At 34.6% G+C, this 21295-nt stretch overlaps 1 protein-coding gene across 3 annotated transcripts in view; it reads right to left on the bottom strand.

The window, feature by feature from the left end:
- The window catches only part of DACH1 (dachshund family transcription factor 1), a 483132-nt gene that overhangs the window by 215890 nt on the left and 245947 nt on the right, over positions 1-21295 (bottom strand). For all 3 annotated transcript variants that reach the window (XM_072622319.1, XM_072622317.1, XM_072622316.1), the window contains exon 3: positions 7735-7896. In XM_072622319.1, the coding sequence (XP_072478420.1) occupies positions 7735-7896 (162 nt within the window). The remainder of the gene's footprint in view (positions 1-7734; positions 7897-21295) is intronic.

The raw sequence follows: 21295 nt of genomic DNA, 5'->3' as shown, positions 1-21295 counted from the left end.
ATAATTAGGAAAAGTATTTTTTATTGGAGTATATAATAAAAAGAAAATTACATGGGAAAATAAAAAAATTTAATAAATTTATGATTCACCTATAACTTTAGTAAAAAAGGGAAGCTATTAACTTGTTGTTGTGTCCATTGAAAAGTATCGATTACTGAAATATAGAATTCAGTCTTTGGTGTATCTCAGGCGAGGCCTCCATACTACTATTGATTACCACTAGATGTAGAAATGCAAATTCTCCAATTATCTGCCCAAAAATTACTAATTAATTTTCATGTCAAACAACAGAGTGTGTTGTTTTGAAACTTTCATAGCAAAAAGCATAACTGCTCTTACAAGCTTTGAAAATGTGAGCTATTAAGAAGTATTTTTAATGATATAAGGACAGATAACTATAAACTTTTAAATTAGGTATAAACAATACTGCATCATGTCAAGATGTAGAGATATCTTTTAATTAAAGGAAACCATGTTTAACATATGGCCTACTTACAAAACCACAAACAATGGGAGTTTCTATACTAGCAAGAAATGTGTATGTGGCATTCCATTAATGTTCTACCAATGTGACATTTGTGATAAGACACATATTTAGATATGCCTTTCCTGAAAGTTTATGAAACCAAAGAGATTAAAGACATTAACAAATTACAGTTATATCTTAAAATAGCATATAATTTCTGAAATTCTTTCATTAAAGCTGTTGAATGATCTTTGGCCAAACTCAGTGGTCTTTTTGCATTTTCATGTTAGTCATTTATTTGTTGCAAAAAAAAAAAATACAGCGTAGGAAAAGGAATAGTAAAAATCAACTTGTGGTTCTCTAAAGAAACATATAAAGTTCTTTAAAAAAAACTTTTCCCTGTTTAATCTGTTAAACAATAGCAAATTTCCTATGAATCAGTGATACAGTAATTGAACTGGAGACATTTTTAGAGCAAGCTTGCTCTGGCTTTTTCACCCTCCGATTTGGAATCTGCTCACAGTACTGCCAGCTTAACCAAAAAGGATTAACTCTCATATCCAACTGAGAACACAGATAATTCTCAGTAATTGGTAAAAAATGAAGATGAATGGGGCTGCGAGATAAGGAGCAATTAGCTCGTCACCAGTTACAGCTGTGCACTCAATCCGGATCCATCTCTGGAGTCTCGGCCCCTTTTAAAGAACCTAAGCAGCAGCAGCACAGGACACCCCCTCCCCAAAACTGCTCTACCTGCCCATCATTTCTCTCCTCTTCCATTTTATTTCCTTGCTACACAAAGACACCTGTCATAGCATGCTATGTAAATTACCACCTCTCTCAGGACCTGTGTCTAAAGCCAATCTTCTTTTTAAACTTTTTTTAACAGAAACCAAATGACTACTGTAGACACTCTTAAATTCCCTGTCAATCGTTTCATTATAGCAGCATCATCTGTTTGAAAATATAAGCAATTCCCTCATCTAATTATAGGGAGGATTTGAGGTTCATTAACATTGCCAAGGCAGAGGATCCGATGAGCAAATGCAGAGCTGAGCTCAGTGGCCTGCATTCTTAGCTCCCTTTTATTCGCTTTCTCAAGGTCTCCAAGACTTTTTCCTCAAACCATAAAAGTAATTCTTTCCTTCCAAAGAGACATGTGTTTACAGGAAGGAAATGACTCTCTTTTGTACTTTTCTGTTGCAGCCGAAATAAGTGAAGAGAGGGAGGGAGGAGGTCAGCTGAACAAGAGAAGGTGTGGGGATGAGTGGGAGAGGGGAATATTGGACAGAGGGTAGTCAAATCAAGGAGAGCAATGTTAACTCCTAATTTTAGGCTGTTTCCTTTTTTTTAGTACTAGAGTTCAGGTGCCAATTTAGCTGCTGCTGGTTTTTGTACATGCAAAGGAATCACTGGAAAATCTGAGTTCCTGAACTTTCAAGTAAGTCTATATTTGTTCACAGAACTCTGTGTATCTGAAGTATCCAGAAAGAGAAAACACCAGTTTAAAGATTGCTTCACTTCCTTAAAGAAATAACAGCAGTTTGGAGGTTATGGCTATAGTTTAAACAATGAGATTTTCTTGGGACATCTGTTTTGAGATCACATTTTGAATAGATATGAACTCATTTCCTACGAAGCAAGCAATTTACTATTGTTGATAGCTGTTTACCAGTTCTATGAGTCAGATATTAGCCAGTGGCAAAGGTCCTCTCAAATCCTTAGAGTATTCTTTAAACTGTGTACATAGTGTTTTCATTATATAAAATGTTAAGGGAAGCAAAAATGTGATCTTTTCCTGCTTCTTTGGTAAATTGTAGCCACAAAACATTGTACTTGGAAGAGAGGTTTTCCCCCCACATATTTACCTTTAGAGAGCTTTTCCTTTGATGTCATTGGTTAATGGAGTAAGCTATTAGATCTGGCAAGTGTCTAAATAATGATGAAACTATTAAGGGATATTCACTCTATCAATATTTTTGTAATGCTAAAAATTAGAAGTAAAATTCAATTTTCTTGTATATACATTATAATAATTAAGGAAAAATTACAGTGTCATTATTATATGCATAATTCCTAAATACATGTACAGAAATATACACGCAAAATAGCTATAAACTGCCTCATGCAATATCAAAGTTGACCCAGAAGCACATTACTATTTTTAGTCTTGCATTTAGAAGTCCAAAGATTGAGAAGCAGAACAACTTTAAAAGTTGGCTAATGCAGATTGGTTTTTAAAACGAAAAAAAATGGTTATTTGTCTAGCTCACATGTTATGGGTAGTATTGCCACTAAAAAGAATCCAGGACATTTTTCCTTCTTATCTGCAATGTAGCTCATATCAGCCAACCTGTCACAAGACAGTACTTGATATAAACAAGAGATTGCAAAGACATCTCAGTAATCAATATTAGGATGGCTACAGTATGGAAGCTCCAACCAGTGCATATCATTTGTCTCAGCATCTATTTCTATGACCAAATGAAGCATTAATTCAAATCATAAATCTATGGTGATTTAAATCTGGGAATGAGCACCTGCCTGCTTTAATGATTTATTTTGTACATTTCAGTAAGCAGGAGATTTGTCCATATGAACTGACAGGTCACCTTCAGATGCCAGTAGCAGACTGTTTATCACCATGCAGACTAGCATCTCATCTTAGCAAGTAAATATTAAACTAAAAGAATCCAATTGATTGTGGATGGGGGAGAAAAGCGTCATGGCCATATATTTTATTCAGTGTGCTAATGCCTCACTTTGATCCAACCAGGGGTCCTTAGTGCTCATTCTGTTGGGAAGATGTGAGCTCAAGGTTATCTTTTAAAATTAGGGATATAAAATAATTACCCAGAAGGGTCAGATTTCCTTCAACTCTTTTACCTGTCTAATCTTTAAGCATCAGATTTCAAACAATTCTAGGTTATCTATAATTAAAAGATATTAAAATAAATAAGAACTCCTCCTTATGAAACTTAATCTCTAAAGAAAATAGCAGAGGCCCCAAATGAGGGGTATAATTTGTGCCAAATGCCCTCCCCTACCTCCTAAATACTCTGTCTCTCAAAACTATCTTATATTTATCTGATATGAATTCTGCATATATGTATTCATGTATATACTGTTTCCCCTAATAAAATGCAAGCTACTTGAGAGTATAGACTGTTGAATTTTGGTGCTTACATCTTTCAGCACCTACCCTAATAATTTCTGGCACATAACATGATAAATGCTTATTGATCTATTTATAATAACCCATCAGACAGGATGAGCTTTTGGCAGATTTTAGAGATTTTAGAGTCTTTGAATGGAAATGATAAACCCTCAGAGACGGGTCACTTGAATGTGAGACTCATGTTAAGGGGGACTTTGGAATTTTCTGTACAAGATTATAAAATCATAAGATCTAAAAACTGCATGATATCTTAGGATAATCATCATATACAACAATTTTATCCTATGTAGAACTATCTTCTGCTACATGATAATGGTTTTCCCTTTCCATACAACAATGTGTGCATTCATACACACACAGACACACACACACATACAGAGTGCATATACGTAGACAAACAAAATCATATACAAAGAGTGGGGTGGGGGGAGGGGACAGGTACCTGTGGTGTAGTGGAGGAAGAACTTATCTCAGAATCAGGAAGGCCTCAATTCAGCTCCTACCTTTGATACTTACTGACTTTATGATCTTGAATCGCTCCGTCTCAGAGTTCTAGTCAAAGTTGTAGGATTATAAATTGAAAAGAAGGTACTGACCTATAGCAGTAGGGGGAATTTCCTCATTTAGAAATTCTCTAAACAATGAAATCACAGGTTCAGTCTCCATCCTGAGAAATACACACACACAAACACACACGCACATCTGTATATACGTGTGTATGTTTAATGATTCATATGTAAACATTATATCTATAGGCACATGAAAAATGTTAATATGAATCCTTCATTCTCTTGAGGTTCATTTATCCAGTTTTTCTTTTTTTATATCTGTGATTTCATCAGTGTGCAGTACTTTTTGGTATGAAATCTCTACTCATGAAAAATTCAACTTTTCAGAAAATTTTTGTCTAGAGAGTTGCCTGAGCACTGAAAGGTTGTGTGTTGCCCATGGTTTAAGTGTCCACTGCCCATGGATAGTAAGTATATGTTGCACATGGATAGTAAGCTAGAATGGGTCAGAGTAGCAACTTGAACCTAGACCTTTCTGACTCCAAGGGTAGTCATACTCCAGGTTTCTACCAATTTAAAATGTGTTTTTTAAAAATGACTAATAGAGTAAAAATGATGATCTAAAAATCAGAATACCTAGAAGGGAAAATCATAATCAAATAAGCAGAAAGCTCAAAACATTTTGTCTTAAGTGACACTTTGAATGGACTATGTAGAGAGCCTTCCACATATATTTGAATAACAAGTCAGTGTGGTTACCTTGGCAGCATAGCCTTCCTTGGATTCTTCACAGCCAGTCATCTAGTTTTAGTTTCAGGGATCAACATTTTAGTTCATGAATCACAGACATGGTTGACGATACTCCATAAATTCTAGTATTTAACGTTCTACATATATGAATCCTAATAGTTCTCTATTACTAAGAAAAATTATTGAGTATCCACTATACCACAATTCATCACAGTGGGAAAAAACCTATAAAGTAATTTATTCTATTAGAAAAACAGCAAAACATTAATTTAGTTCTTCTGATTTCCTGATATCAGAAGAATAATACACTATAATCAAAGGTAACAGCTGTACATTTCATTTCTTATGTTTAGAACTAATCTCAGTTCATTCAATGAATATTGATAATGATGTTGATAATAACCATTCCTGCCCAACACAACACCTCCATATCCAGATTCATGTCCCCCATTAACATAGGTCATATACAACCCAAGTAAAGTATCCATGCTGACAATTTCAGAAGTTAGGCATTATTCAACTTTACTAGGAGGCTACTACCCATGTATGCACCTGCTTATGGTTCATATTGAGGTGGACTTTTGCCAAAAAGAAAGGGAGAAAATAAATTTAATATGCTATCTAAGTAGAATTTAGTCAATAAACTAAACTCAAAGTGCTTTAATAGGGTATCAAAGTTTAAAATTATTATTATAGTCAAGTCCCTGTCAGTACCTATATCTACTGTGCCCACCCCAGTTCTGGAGTCCACTCACTGCTATTCTCCCAAGCATAAGCCTATGTACCTTCTACACATTCTACTTCCCAAACTACCTCCTACTCTGTTTGTCTGTGTTTGTCCTTTGTTTTCGAAGAAGACCATGACATCAGAGAAATGATGACGTTTCTTGCACTTGACTATTTTGACCTAGGGAGTGCTGTGCAGGTCACCAACCTCACTTTTTTCTCCTGAGCCATCTGTGTCCAATGACCAGGTATTCATCAGGATGACTGGACATGACCCAGGATGCAATGGGAGATCTTGACCTTTTTAGGCTGGCCGTTTCAGGTACTCACTTAGAGGGAGATGATGCCCACTGAAAGAATTGGCCTCTGTTTAGGTAAATACCACTGCAGGTCTATAGGGTATGTTTTATGAATTTCTGTTTTTCAGTTGTTAGAAAGGTTTATGCCAACCTCCTACTCCTACCTGCACAACTTGCCTCCATATAACATGTTTATTGTTTTTCTATTCCTTTAAAGAATAGTGTTGGTTGGTAGAAAAAAAGAATTCTTTCACTATGAATCATTCATTCTAATAAACAAAACAATAGCATACTTAGTAGCATAATCCTAGACTACATTTGTATTTGCTAATTCTAAACTGGAGTTATGCTTCTTTCATTTTTATATATTTGTGTTAAAATTTTTATAAAGAATGATTTTGTATATAAGCTCTATGGCTTTGATAACTTCCCACTCCCTCCATCTTTCCACCAGGAATCTTATTTAAAATTAGTATTAATGTTTCCTTTATTTTCCCTTAATTCTCAAGGATGTCTCTAAGAATCTCTGCCTTTAAGGTTTGCTCAAGTAAAACTCATTACTTTCTGTCCCTGTTTGGTTTTATTGAACCCACTGACAGCATTATTGTTATGATTATATGTTATATTTTTTCTTACCACTTTGGAAACTGACTTTGACATCATCACAGCAGCTGGTCTTTCATCGTGTACATGTGCTTCAAAATTACTTACCACACTAATGATCATGTTTGGTATATGACAAATGTTTTAAGGCAAAAAGTTGCATGACTGTTTATTTCTACAATGCAGTGTATATATTCACAAGCCCACAACTGTATTTTAAATGACTGAAAGTAGGCAGCAGCTGGTTATCTTTAAAAATAATCTATAAAATGGTTATAGCATATGAAAAAGAGAATTTAATTGAACTGTCATGAGCTTTCTCATTCCTATAAGCCTATCAGTTGAGTATGGTATTTGAACCTATCTTTCAGTCTCTACATTTCTCTTGTTAAATTATTTTATTAGCACTGTTTCAACATGATAAAAGGAAGTGGTATGATACAATGGCAGAAAAATAATATTTTACTCCACTAACATTGATTTCAAGATGTCACCAATAAAAAAGTTAGCTCAGGTTTGAAGTTCATTTTAACAAAACAGACTAATGCCCCTACCTACAACAGCCCCTCAAAAAGTAGTTGAATAAATATTCCACTAAATAAAACAGTTATTTTGGCAGAATTTTGACATAGTTAGTCCTCCGTTCATCCTTTTTACTCCCTGAACAACAAAAGGTGAGCAGAAAGATAGAATAGAAAAGAGAAATCAGCATTGTTTATATAAGCCAATAATTTATCATCAACATGAGTTTTTGCTATGAGGCATATACCAAAGGGTAGAATGTTTTGCTCTCAACTATCTGTATTGCACTGAATTACCTAAAGTCAATATTCAGTACATTGAGAAATAAGGATAAATTTTTCTTTGACATATTCATGTGTCACTCTACCTGTATTTTGAAAAATGAACTCTGTACAACCAAAGTTCTTTCCTGAAAAAAAATATTAACTAGTTGTGCCTACCACTGTATGCTGAAAAAGAAAAAAAAAATCATATAATGAAAATCATCATGCTTAATATTCTCTTAAAATACTTGTTGCTACAGAAACAACATGGTACCTTCAAAATGTGCCAAGAATTTCTCAAGCAAAAAGAATAAATGTTTTCCAGGGAATGACAGATATTTTCTTTCAGGATTAAAAAAAAGTAGCAATAACTGGAAACACAGATATTTAAATGAAACCTATTTTTCCTAGCACTTACCAACACTTGAATTCAGATCTCCATTCTCTGAATCTGCTCCATGCTGGTTATTACTGGCATGGTAGTTGGTCATAGCTTCTAATTTGATTTTTTTCACCTTCATCGCCTCTGCTATGGCAGCATTGGTAGCTGCAGCAGCCGCTGCAGCTGCTGCTGTGAGACCTATTAAAAATAGAAGTGGAACATAATGTAAATTACAATATCATTCCTCTTGCATGAGTTCAAGTTTTTTAAGTGACTTTTTATGTAGATGTCAATTTTCATATTGAAAAAAAAGTCAGCCAACTCTATCCCAATGCAACTCAGGGCATATCAATGGTATATTATATATAGTCTCATAGTACGTTATGCCAAGTTAAGCAATTAGCAAATCTAGCCTTAGAGCATAAATTCTTTGAGGGGAGGGAAGTTTTGTTTCTGTCTTTTTATCTCCAGGACCTAACATAGCAACTGACATATTTTTTGTCAAACTCAAGTTCTTAACAAATACTTACTGCATTAAACTGGATGATGAACACTGGATTGGGTATCAATCATTGTACAGACCTCTTTTAGACCTACTTTTGATACTACCTAGTTTTATGACCTTGGTTAAATCATGTATTTTCTCTTGACCTTCAGATTCTCCAGTAAAAATAAGATGGTAGGTGAAATGAATTATAAAATAACTTTCTGCCATAAAAGTCTATGATTATATTAGAATCCAGATTGTATTTAGATTTTTGCCTATATCCTTATTTTTATTTGTTTGGTTTTTGGTGTCCACTTCTTATTACCTTCCTCTAGTACTTTCTCTTTCTGATAGATTTTTATTCTCATCAGGTTGCTTTGAAATTAAGCAATCCTTTCCTTTTCTCACTCCACCATCATTTGAACACATCAAACCTCTCAGAAACTATACAGCAAAGTTAATAAGCCTAGAATCACAAGAAGAAATGTTTACATGTTTCTTTAAAGCTTACAGAATGTTTCCCTCAAAATAATTATGTGTGCTAGGGCACTGAAAGTATTGTTATCATTTCCATCTTACAGAGAGGAAACTGAAGTACACAGAGGTAAAATGACTTTTCTGGGACCACATGGCAAGTAGTGGATGAGATAAGACTCAAACTCAGGTCTTATTACTCTAATGCCATTCCCTTTCACTAATCTCTCTTCCATTATATGAGAATAAATATTTCTTCTGTTATCAACACTCACTTCTATAAAACGTATTTGATAGACAATAGTAATTGGCTGGTCTGAGCAAGTCCAAATCTGATCTCATCATCTTCCCCCAAAAGCTTGCACCCTTTTCCAAATTATTTTATTTTTATTGGTGGTACCTCAGTTCTCCCAGGCTCACAGGCTGGATGTCTTAAAGCTATCATCTTAGCACAGTAAACTAGAGTGTTGGATTAAAATTGGATAACCTGCATTCAGAACTTTCCTTTATATCTTATGTAAACTGAACAAATCATTTCATCTCTCTGGGCCTCATTTTTGTCCTCTGTAAAATATGGAAATCAGACTAGATGATTCCTGATTTCCCCTTCTAATGATAAATCCATGATCCTGAACTTTTACTTTTCTGTCCTCCTCATTCACCAGACTTATCATTTACCAAATCATATTGAATTTGACTGCAGGAAATTTTGCATCTGTTTCTTAATTTCTACTGTCGTTACACTCAGTATAGTTTGGGTTGCCATTGTCTTTGCTTTATAGTAACACCCTTTTGAAAGTCTCTGTCTTTCTTTCCCTTCCCTTCCACTCTTTCTTTCCCAGTAACTTTTCTAAAGAATTACTCCAATCATATAACAGCACCCCCCTTCAAAAACCTTTAGTGGATTCCCAGTGATGGCCAAATACAAAAAAGAAAAGTGCTGAAGTAGGCTTTCAAGACACTTTATAATCTGTCTACAACATATCTTTCTACCCTTTTGTCTTATTCTGTGCATGAGTTAAACTAAACTAGTTACTATTCTTTGAAACTGTTCTGCTCTCATGTCATTTCATACAGCATTTCTCCACATCTGTTTTTAAAAATCTTCTCACTTAAAGACCCAGATCAGATGCCCCCTCCTATAAGGTGCTTTCTTTTATAGTCCTGTCCCCATCTCCTCCCTTGTTTTCTTAAAACTCACCTCTTTGTTTGTCTGCTCCTATGCACATGAATCAAAAACTTATAATTATTGCAGTGTATATATATTTCTCCTACAACAGATTATAATTTTCTTTAGAGACAAGACTTAAATCCCTCCCCCCCATTCTGTATTCCCAAAACTCAATCTATTACCTTGACCATAACTAACACGTAATAAATGCATGTTGAATTGGACAGAAGTGAACTGAATATTAGCATAACTATGTGAAGAGGAATTCAATTTAGTAAACATTTATGAGATATCTACTATGAACAAAGTACTGCATTAGGTACTGAGACACAAAGATTAAAAAAATGACACCATTTCTGCTTTCAAATTTCAGAGTCTGCCAAGGAGGCTATCACACACAAGTATCATACAATGTGGAGAGCGATCAGGCCAAAGGAGAAATCCAGAAAGAAAACTCAAAGAAAACTAGAAGAGGGAGAAAATATTTTCAGCTTGATATGTCAGGGCAAGGTCCCATAGAGGTGGAAGATGGAACTTGAATTGAGTATTTGTGGAAAGGCAAGGATATATAAATAGAAAGGAGTGAAGAAGGATGTGTTATAGGCACAGGAGACAAACAACTTGAATGAATTTTATATAGGCCACATGACATTGGTGAACAAAAATAATATGGTATAGTGAACTGAGGGCAGGTCCTGACTTGAGGAAGCTTGCATTTGAGTCCAACCATAGCCATCTCTGTCATCTTGGAAGAGTCACTTAACTCTTTCCTACAGTCTCAGTTTCCCCATCTATGACACTGTTTTAGTGATTGTCCTGCCTAGTTTTTTTTTAAATGCTTTACAAAATGTTTCATGCAAATATTGAATTATTATTGTTATTGGCTGGAATGAAATAATGAGGAGTGAAGTGACTAGAAGCAAGTGAACATTGTGTACAGTAACAGCCATACTGTTTAGAAAAACTTTGAGTAAATCACTTTGACTATTATAAATACCCAAAGTAATTGCAATGGATATATGCAGGAAGATGCTATCTGCATCCAGAGAAAGAAGTAATAGAAATATGATAGAGTGACTTTACACACACACACACACACACACACACACACACACACACATTTGTCTCTAATGGTAAGCCATCTCTAGGGTAGAAGAAGAAAAGGAAGGAAAAAAAGAAGGAAAAATTTATCTGATAACTTCATTATATATTTAAAAAGAATAGCAAGTTGTAGGTAATAGATTGTCAGTTTCACATGCTATCATCTTTTTAAAGTTATACTATTTTATGAAAATGCTCTTTTAATTACAAAAAACAAATCTTAAATAAAATTTTTTAAAAAAGAAACATGGTTCAGAAAGTAGGCAAAAGTCACAATGTAGATAGATGCCTTTGAATTTTAGGCTAAGGGATTTGTCTTGTAACCTCTAGAAAAGAGGAAGAAATTAATGGTTTCTGTGTTGGTGAGTGACATGGTTAAACATGTCAGTTAAGAAGATTATTTAGGTAACTGTGTGAAGGAGGAATTGGAGAGAGAGGCATGTCTAGAGGTGAGGTAACCAGCGATACCACTATTAAACTAGTACAGTGAGAGTTGGTGAAAACCTGAATTAGAGAGGTCTCCATGCGACTGGAAAAGAGACCAAGCTGAGAGATATTGGGGTGTGTTATGACATATTGCATAACAAATTATTAAGGAAGATAAAGGAAAGAGTTAAAGGTGGTTCAGCGGTCTCAAGTGGAAAACAATGGCATGAAAGTCGTAAGAACCAGTCTCTAACCAACTTTGCGACCAATTATTTGTGTGATACTGTGAAAGTGATGGAATTAATCTTCAAAACAAGAAGTTTGAACCTTATATGATTTCTAAGATTCCTTCTTGCAAAGAAAAATAGCAAAATTAAAAATCATTCAATGCAATTAAAATCACTGTGGCCTCACTATGTATGAGACATAGTGCTAGGGAGATAAGTATGCAATAACACACAGACTTGCCCTCAAAGGAGTTTACAATCTGATTCTGTGATTTAGGAATTCAGATTACGGTAGCTAGTTAGAATGTTCACACTGGGTTTCTGCATTTAGTGAATTTGGTATAAAACTTCAACAAATGAATGGTCCTTATCTTAAGAAGAAATTAACCTTTAAATTTTGTTTTGCTTACCTAAATACTGCTTCATTTCCTTAAAGAGAGAGGATTCTGGGAAGTTTACTGAGTGGGTCTGAAAATTCCAAGCTCTCAAGATTTTCCCCCACAAAAGAGTTAAAATAGCACCTTAGGGCAAGCAAAATGTTCCTGGAGATGAATAATAATAGGGGCATGACAAGGGTCTTCTTGTGACAATTGGAGAAAATCCCCAGGACTAGGTTTGGTCCCAGTGAAGAGTAAACACCTCCAGGCTAGGTTCCCTTTTAACAACCAGCAGCAAGCCCTGGGGTTAGTTGGTTTGAGAGGCTGCGTTGACCCCTAGCTACAGGAACTTTTACCCTCCTGGATAGTGAGGGCAATTGGGTGTTTGAGCCCAGGAAGATTGAGGGAACCTCTGCTGATAAGAAACCCCTGACCCAGCTGTGCTTCAACGAGGAGCAGGGGTAAGAAGGAACTAGTACATGCCCAGTGAGTGCAGAAGCACTGAGGCAGAAAGCCCTTGTTTATGGGCACTTACAAGAGTCTGGAGATTTGGCTTTGGTTCCAGGCTAGAGGGAGAACTGAAGATCTGGGGCAAGAGGCACCATTTTCCACACCTCAGTGCCAGAGGTGATTACAAAAATTAAGCTATTACCACAAAACATGCACAGGTAAAGGAGTCCAACCATAGAAAACTATTATGGGAATAGAGAGGACCAAGGTTCATCTTCAGAGGAGGACATTGAAGTAAAGAAACCCCTAAAGAGTAACGTCAAATAGTCACCTGCCCAAAAAAGAATTCATAGAAGATCTTTAAAAAGACTTTAAAAATCAAATGACAGAGAGGGAGGACAAATTAAAAGAAATAATAATAATCCAAGAAAAACAAGAAGGTTATGAAAGGATGTTAAGGTCAGGAAACCATAATGTTGACGTTTGAGGTGCTCAGGACCCAGAATTACTGACACGCCTGGCCCTGCCGAATGACTTGACTCAAACCTTCCTTCAGCCAAAGTAAAACAACATCTATTAAAGATCTGTCATATTGGGTTGACTCTTAAGAAGCCTAACCACTTGTGATGCTTGTATTACCAAGCAGGCCAGAGAGAGTATCAGACAGAATCAGAGCTAGACTGAATCTGAGCACTCTCATGGAGGGGGAGATGGAACTTATGTACAGAAAGATCTTGGGAAAGATCCAGAGGTGACCAAGTAGTCTTGATGGGACTGGGGTAACTAGAGTTATAATCAAGGGTGGGTGGGAAACAGCTGGAGGCAATCCGGTGGAATCTGACTATGGGTGGGAAGCAGGTGGGGCAATCTTGAGGAAACAGATAATGGAGGGCAAAGTTAGGTTAAGGGTAACAGATTTGGGTATGAAAAGTCAGATGAAGTAGGAAAATTCAAGGAGAGTTCAAGGAAGCTTCCCAGAGTCTGTACCCCAACAAGGAGAGTCAATCAAATAGAAAAGGATATCCTGAATCTTAAGGATAAAAATGACACCTTGAAAATTAGAATTGGGCAAAGTGAAGTCAGTGACATTATAAGAATCAAGAAATAATTAAACAAAATATGAATAATGAAAAAATGGAAGAGAAAGAGAAACATAAGAAAAGCAACTGATTTGGAGAACAGATCAAGAAGAGAAAATTCAAAAATAATCATTTTCTTAAAGAGCCTAACATTTGATCATGAACTGAAGCGTGGCATGTAACATAATTTATTCTCACAGCAAAGGGAGCAGAGACCAAAATCTTTAAGTGGTAAAGCACAAACTTCAGAAGCACATTTCTAAAAACACATTTGCCACTGATAAAACATTGGTTTATAAAATATTTAATTTAACACAGAAGTTCCGCAATGGTATTTTTAGATCAGAGGAAGGATATAAAAGTCATATATTACATATTTATAGAAGCTAAATTGGGTCACTGAAAAGGGACAGTGCACCTTTGAACCTAGGTTAGCATCCTGTATTCATTATACAATGGAACCATCTATAGTTCCTTTACTTTTTTTTTTTAAACTGACCCTGGAAAACTATAGTGAATGTCTTTGAAAAGACTGAATAGATCTTTACAAAAAATATTCAAAGTTATCCTGCCTTATGCATATAAGCTGCCTTTGAATTAAAAAAAAATACTTTCAGATTCCATTTTAGAAATGGAATAGGAACTTTTCCTATGAAATAGGAAAGGCCATTTCTACGTGAGTTAAATGATATATAATATATAAAACTAACAACTTCTGGCTTGATTTTAAATGTAAATTATAAAAATCCTGCTTTCATTTTAACTCAATCTACCAAATTTTGCTTTTTCATTTTTATGTACATATTTTTTCTGTTCCATTAAAATGTCAAGCCTGTTGCCAGCTTGATTGGTATTAGAAATCTCAGCTATTTAAGCTCTATAAAGAACTCCAAAGTATCATTAACACCGAGCCTGTTGTGAATTATTGCATTCAGTTTACTATTCGTGCTAAGTTGTGCATTATGCTACAAAAGTGGCAGCATACAAAAGATGAACATATTTTTATTGTTCAGGCCAAAAGTACATGGTTCACCTGCAAGCCACAGTGATGGATCAAAGGCAACGACCCACTCAAACTCTCTGAGCCTTCCCCTCCAAACAACTTTAAAAAGGCACCTCAAATTGATTTCTTGGAGTGGCAGAGCCAACAAATGATGAGACTGAAGCATTTTTCTAGCCTAAAACAACGTAGGAGGTCTGTAGGAGATGCTATGACATTAAGAAGGGGGCCAGACCAGAACACACAGTGTCAGCAGCAGCAGCAGCAGCAGCAGCAGGTATTGGAAGTGGCTGCAAAGTGGAAGCAGCAGCTATAGGAGCTCTCAGCCCAGAGATGTTAAGGGGGTCAGAAAACTGGTAAGAAAGAGATTATAAGGGAATCTTTGCAGGCACTGGGTGCAGCTGGTTCTTGCTAATAATTCTGTTGACTATAAGCAGTTCTGAGTCATAGGTTAATAGTGGGGGAAGTAGATACAAGAAAGAAAGGGGTGATGATGAAAGGGAGAATGGATTAAAGGAGGCAATGGTCAGAAGTAAAATAAACTTTTGAGGAAGGAAAGAATAAAAAGAAAGTTGTATAAACAGAAGAAAACAAGATAGAGGGAAACACAGAGTTAGTAATCTTAACTATGAATGAGAATGGAATGAGGTCACCTAAAATGGAAGCTGACAGTAAAATAGATTAGAAACCAGAATTCAACAATATGTTATTTATAAGAGACACATGTAAAACAGTAAGACACCTACAGAAAGTTAAAGTAAGGGACTGGAACAGATTCTCTTATGCTTCAGTTAAAGGAAAAAGGCAAGGGTAAACAATCCTGATCTGAGACAAAGCAAAAGCAAAAATAGACTAAATTAAAATAGGGAAATAACATTTTGACAAAAAGTACCATAGACAATGAAGTAATATTAAAAAAAAAATACAGTAAGTTTCTTTGATAAAGGAACTGAGTCAAATTTATAAACATAAGAGCCATTCCACAACTGATAAACTATCAAAGGATATGAACAGGTGGTTTTGAGAAAAAGAAATAAAAGTTATCTATAATCAAATAAAAACACTCTAAAGCACAATTAATTTCAGAAATGAATTAAAACAACTCTGAGGCACCACCTCATCTATCAGAAATAATAGATTCTGTAAGGGATGGGGGAACACTCATACATAAATGAACTACTGGCTGAGTTGTGAACTGGTCCTACCAATCTGGGGAACAGTTTGGAATTATGAACAAAGAGCTATAAAACTGTGCAAACCTTCTGACCTAGCAATTTCACTAACAGTTCTATATAACAAAGAAATCAAAGAAAATGAAAAGGACTCATATGTATAAAAATATTGACAGCAACTCTTTTTATGGTGACAAAGAATTAGAAATTGAGGAGATGCCCATCAGTTGGGGAATGGCTGAAGAATATGTGGTACAATTGTGACTAAGTAATATTGTGCTGTAAGAAATGATGAGAGGTAGGACTTCAGAAAAACAGGGGAAGACCTCTACGAACTAATGCAAAGTGAAATAAGAAGAACCAGGAGATCACTATGTACAGTAACAACAATATAGTAATGATTATCAACCGTGAAAAATTTAACTATTCAATACAATGAACAAAGAAAATTCCAAAATACTCATGTTAAAAATATCATCCACCTCCAGAGAAAGAACTGATGAGCATGAGCTCTGACTACACATGGAATTATATTTTCCCTATTTTCTTGCTTTATTTTGGCATGATAGATCAAATATGGAAATACGTTTTCATGATTTCACAGGTATTGTTGATAACATACTCCTTGTCTTCTCAGTGGGTTGGGGAGAAGCATGGGGGAAAGAACTTTGAACTCAAAATTTTATTTTAAAAATAAATAGTAATTTTTTTTCAAAAGTAGATGATTCAGTAGAAGCAGCAATGATTTTGAGTTTGGGGACCCAAGTTCCAGCCTTGGCTCTGCCAACCACTATGTACTTTGGCAAATTATTTCACTTTATTGCACAAATTATTACACTTTGGCAAATTATTTCACATCACTTGTTTAGTTTCCTCCTTTATAAAATGAAGAGACTGAGCAAGATGACTTCTGAGATTCCTTCTAAATTTAATCTTGTGTTCCTACCTTCTTTTGAATCATTACTATAAAATCTAACCATTAAAATAAAATCTAAACTTTGTTCCATGAGAAACAAAGACTCTGCAGATACACATTCAAATATTTGAATTTGATGGAGGTATTTATCTTTTAAGGGATGAAATGCAATTTATTGGAAAGACATCTTATTCAGGCATGCTTAGCTCCAGTCTGGGTTCATATCACCGCCCCTGTTGAACTGCAGAAGCATACTGCAAATTAGTTTGACAGCCTGAAAGTAGTCTAATTCTCATCCTTTCAAAATAAACACAAAATTTTCATTACTTTGTATTCTGCTGTTCTATAAATCTGCTAGTTCTCTTTAAATAACACAAAAAAGGTGGAGAAGGGAGGTTGAGAATAATAAATTATAAGACAAATAGTGGTATCTTGTTTTTCAAAATTTACAGGAATACAAAAATATCATATCTCTCATTGTAATTTACAGAGAGCAGTAAAAAAGGAAACAAAAAAACCCAGAAATTCTTCTTATATCTATTCACTTATTTATTTTCAGGATTTAATCTTATGATCTTTGCTTTCTCCATTATCAAGGTGGATGTGTGCATGGCATTCATTTATAAATGTGCACACACACACACACACACACACATATATGTTTTATTGTACATAAATATATATGTGTGTATGTCCTCTTCCATACCAAAATTTATTTCCCAAACAGTTAAAAGGTGAATCATATAGTTTCATAAGGAACTATAGGGTGTATTTGTTTTAGCAACAAGTGCATTTATTGGCCCATAATATTTTGTGAAAAGTTTGGAGAACAAAATTCAAAATACTCAGTACATTACATTCAATGGTAGTTATCATTAATACTCTGAAATTGATAAGCTGTTTATGTCTGGCATTCTTCCTACTGATTATTCAGTGAGACAGGCAGCTTTATAAATATCTCATCACTGCTCCGTCACACAAATTTCATCGACAGTGCTCATGCACAGCTATTAGCAATATGAATCTAACCATTACAAGAAGGAGGAAAATCGAACATGTGGCATTAATACGCAGTCCTGGTTCCTAACCATCTGATAGGCAGATGGTGTAAAGCGGATTCTCCAGCTGAAATGAAGGGGCACATCATTTAAAACCTTGTTTGCATTCTAACTGATATCAGTGCCATATTGATATACATGATACATCATGGCAGTATTTGAACAATCTAGTTTGTTTCAGTCATAAATGTTTACAGCCTTGTTTTTTTTTATCTTTAGAAGCATGTTCAGAAGAGTGTATTTTTAATTTATGAAACCTATTGTTTACTTCTGTTGAACCAGAAGATTAGAGGGAGGCAGGAATATTAAACTACTTCAACCACAGCAATACAACGAAGACAGATGAATAAAGTATGTTTTTCACAATAAAATATGTTAGCAAAGGAATAAAAAAATTAGCCCAGATATTATAAGCATTAAATATTTTTTCTTTAAATCTAACTTCTCCCCCCCTCCCCGTGACAAATTTAGAAGTTTAATAACTCTAAATAGTTATTCAGTTAAACATGCACTCTGGATAATGCAATGTTGACTATCAAAAAAAGTTCAGTTTGGTTCACAGTCATTACTGTGGAGGAATCTCACTGATGACAAATCACATAGATTACTTCAAAACTCAGCTTGAAGTATATATTAATAGCTTTAAAAGTTTTATGACTCAATTGAAAGTTCTCTTAGTTTTGGGAGAAATGATTCAATGCAACAATTGATCCTTGCTGTTTTCCTTTTTCCTTCTGCCTTCCTTAAATAGCACACATGCATAACCGATCACAGCATCTTCACAGGTCTGATTAATTGGTATATGGTAAAGTCTATCTCATTTCTTTAGAGCTACTCAACAAACTCAAATTTAGGCTAAGCATTTTTCTTCATGATCAAATATTAAAAGGTAGACTAACTCACTAAATTGTATAATGGAATGAACTTTTTAAAAATAGTTTGGTTGGTACACCAGGAGGCAGAGATGTTGAAAGAAAGCGTCTTAGGAGACATGGAGACAATGAATGAAAAGTTATGGAGTCAGGAGATAGAATGTGCTTTTTGAGGAAGAGCAAGGAGACAAGTGTCATGGGACTATGGATATATGGTTAGGGATTGGGGGAAGAGGAACTTTTAAAGTATAAGAAGACTGAAAAAGTAGGAAGGAGTCAGATTGTGAAGGTGTTTAACAGTTAGACAGAAGATTTTATATTTGATCCTTAAAGAGGTAAAGAGCTAATGGAGTTCCTCAACTAGAAGGCAGTGTGTGAAGATAGAAAAAAATCTATCAGAATTAAAATATAATGAAAGATACTATTGGAATCTACAAAGAGGAGCATCTGGAGAACCTTACCACTTGTAAGAAATCTCTGTTCCATATGGTTATCTTCAATGACAGTGTTATATAAACATTGATAAGTGTATGTCTTCTTATTTTATAGCTGCTTAATACTGATAATTACTAAATATATTTGTTAGATTATTTTCCAAATTATATAATTCCAACATGTAAATCATTTAAAATGAGTATGTTCTATACGAATCTCAGTTTATATTAAAATCATCTTTACCAGATTTATGCATAGACATGAATAAGAATTGCAAAAGATGTATTTTTTTTTTTTTTGGTTTTTCAATCTGCAACAGTGGAATACCAAAATATGGTTAAGATAATAGCTTCATCATTGCAGTACTGATGTGTTGTAATAGGAAGTTGTAATAGGAAGTTGGGAATGTGAATCCCAATTCTGCCTACTTAAATCACCTTGGACAAATCATTAACCTGTCTAGGCCTAAATTTCCTCAACTCTGAAATCAACAAGCTTGTACTAAATGACCTCCACACATCCCTCCCAAAAGTGAATCCATGACCTTATGGCCAGGGAGCAATTAACAGAAAATACACTCTTCTCAATGAATCTATAATATAGATCTGGAATCAAATTTTAATTTAAGCTACTCAACAATTAAGAACATATAAAGGTCAAGATTATATACAGTCCCTCAATTTATGAACAAATGCCTCCAAAAGTTTAACTGTGAGTCAGCTTTTTGGAACTTGAAATCCATTTTCAAAGTAAAACACAGCTATAAACATCAGTTAGTTTCCCCAAACAACACATAAGTCTTATGGCATGAATCTTGTAACTAAATTCTCGGGATATATTGTTTCCTTGGAGAAGTGCATTCTACACAATGAGTGATGACTTTTCTCCTTGTAATTTCATTTTAACAGGGATTTTTATTGTGGTAAATCCTCACAACAACCTCCCTCCTTCCCAGATAAAGAATTTGAAACTCATGAAGTTAAGTAACTTGCATAAAGTCACATAATTAGTAAAGCAAGGGCAAGAATACAGATTTTTGTGCTCCAAAGCAGGATTTTCACAAATGATTGTGAAACACCCTGCTTTTCCACAAATCTGTTTATTACATTAAACGGTGAGATTACAGAAGTGATAATCCTAGCAGACTTGGATGCATAACAGTTTTTATAGTACAGGAGAACAGGAGCAGCTCTAGGTAAAATATGTGAATTAGACATTTCTTTTTTAATTTGTTATTCTTTTATCCCTTCTAATTCCTAATGCTCTTAATACTTCATTTTGTCCTAAACTCATCAGGGTAGCAAGGTTCCCTACCTAAGTCTCCCCCAATTTTCAAAGTTTTCCATGATCCAAAATGATGGACCGATCCTATGTCCCTTATTTCCCACTTCCCAAAAAAACTCACCATTTTTTCCCATGTACTTCCTATATTTAAAATTTTACTTAAAACTCACCTCCTTTGTAGTTTCAGCACAAACACTGCCAAACTGAAATGACTTCCCACACCAATCTCCATCTGGTGATGTCCTAACTCATTCAAGACCCAGCTCAAAACACACCTCATCAATGAAGCCTTTCTTTCAAAGATAACAATGGATAACAATGATAAAAATCCTCTTTATGATCTCTCAATTTAATATTAGATGTACTATAGCAAGAAGTGAACCTGAAACTTTAAAAGTGCAAAGTAAGGAAAAACAGCAGGGTCATACAAATCAACCTAGGAAAAAACTGCTGTAGAGACATTTTAATTTAAAATGCACTCAAGAATTGATCTTCAAGATATCTCAAAGGAGAAGATTTGAAAACAATGAAAAAGAGTACAGACAGTTTTATTAACCCCTCCCAAAAAAGTGAATGAGAGGACATTATGAGATTTTGAACTATATTCATATGTTCTAATCTCTTTAAGCCTTTTACGATACTGTCTATATACATCTTGAGGCTATCCTTGAAAGAAATAAGTTGATTTTTGCTGGCAATTTTCCACAGAAAAACACACAGACACATATATTTGTATGTGTATACACATATATATAACATATATTTTAAGTCACACATTAACTAATATATGTAAAGAATTCAAAATGCCTCCATGTCAATTATTTGTTGTAATATACTCTATAGAATATAATAGACCTATTTACTATATTTTTTCCTAACAAGGTATATCATTTCATAAGTAAAGATGACATAAGATACTTTAAAAGATGAGAGGGATAATTTTACTTTATGATCCTTTAATTATCGATATTGAAGAAACATAAAACAGAAAATTAATTATCAAAGGTAATATTAATAATTGGTAATATTTGTATAGTGTTTTAGAGATTGACGAAGCATTTCATATTT

The sequence above is a fragment of the Notamacropus eugenii genome, chromosome 6 (assembly GCF_028372415.1).
Source record: "Notamacropus eugenii isolate mMacEug1 chromosome 6, mMacEug1.pri_v2, whole genome shotgun sequence".
Lineage (NCBI taxonomy): Eukaryota > Metazoa > Chordata > Mammalia > Diprotodontia > Macropodidae > Notamacropus > Notamacropus eugenii.
Note: the sequence above shows the minus strand (reverse complement) of the source record. Positions and strands in the feature narration are given on the sequence as shown.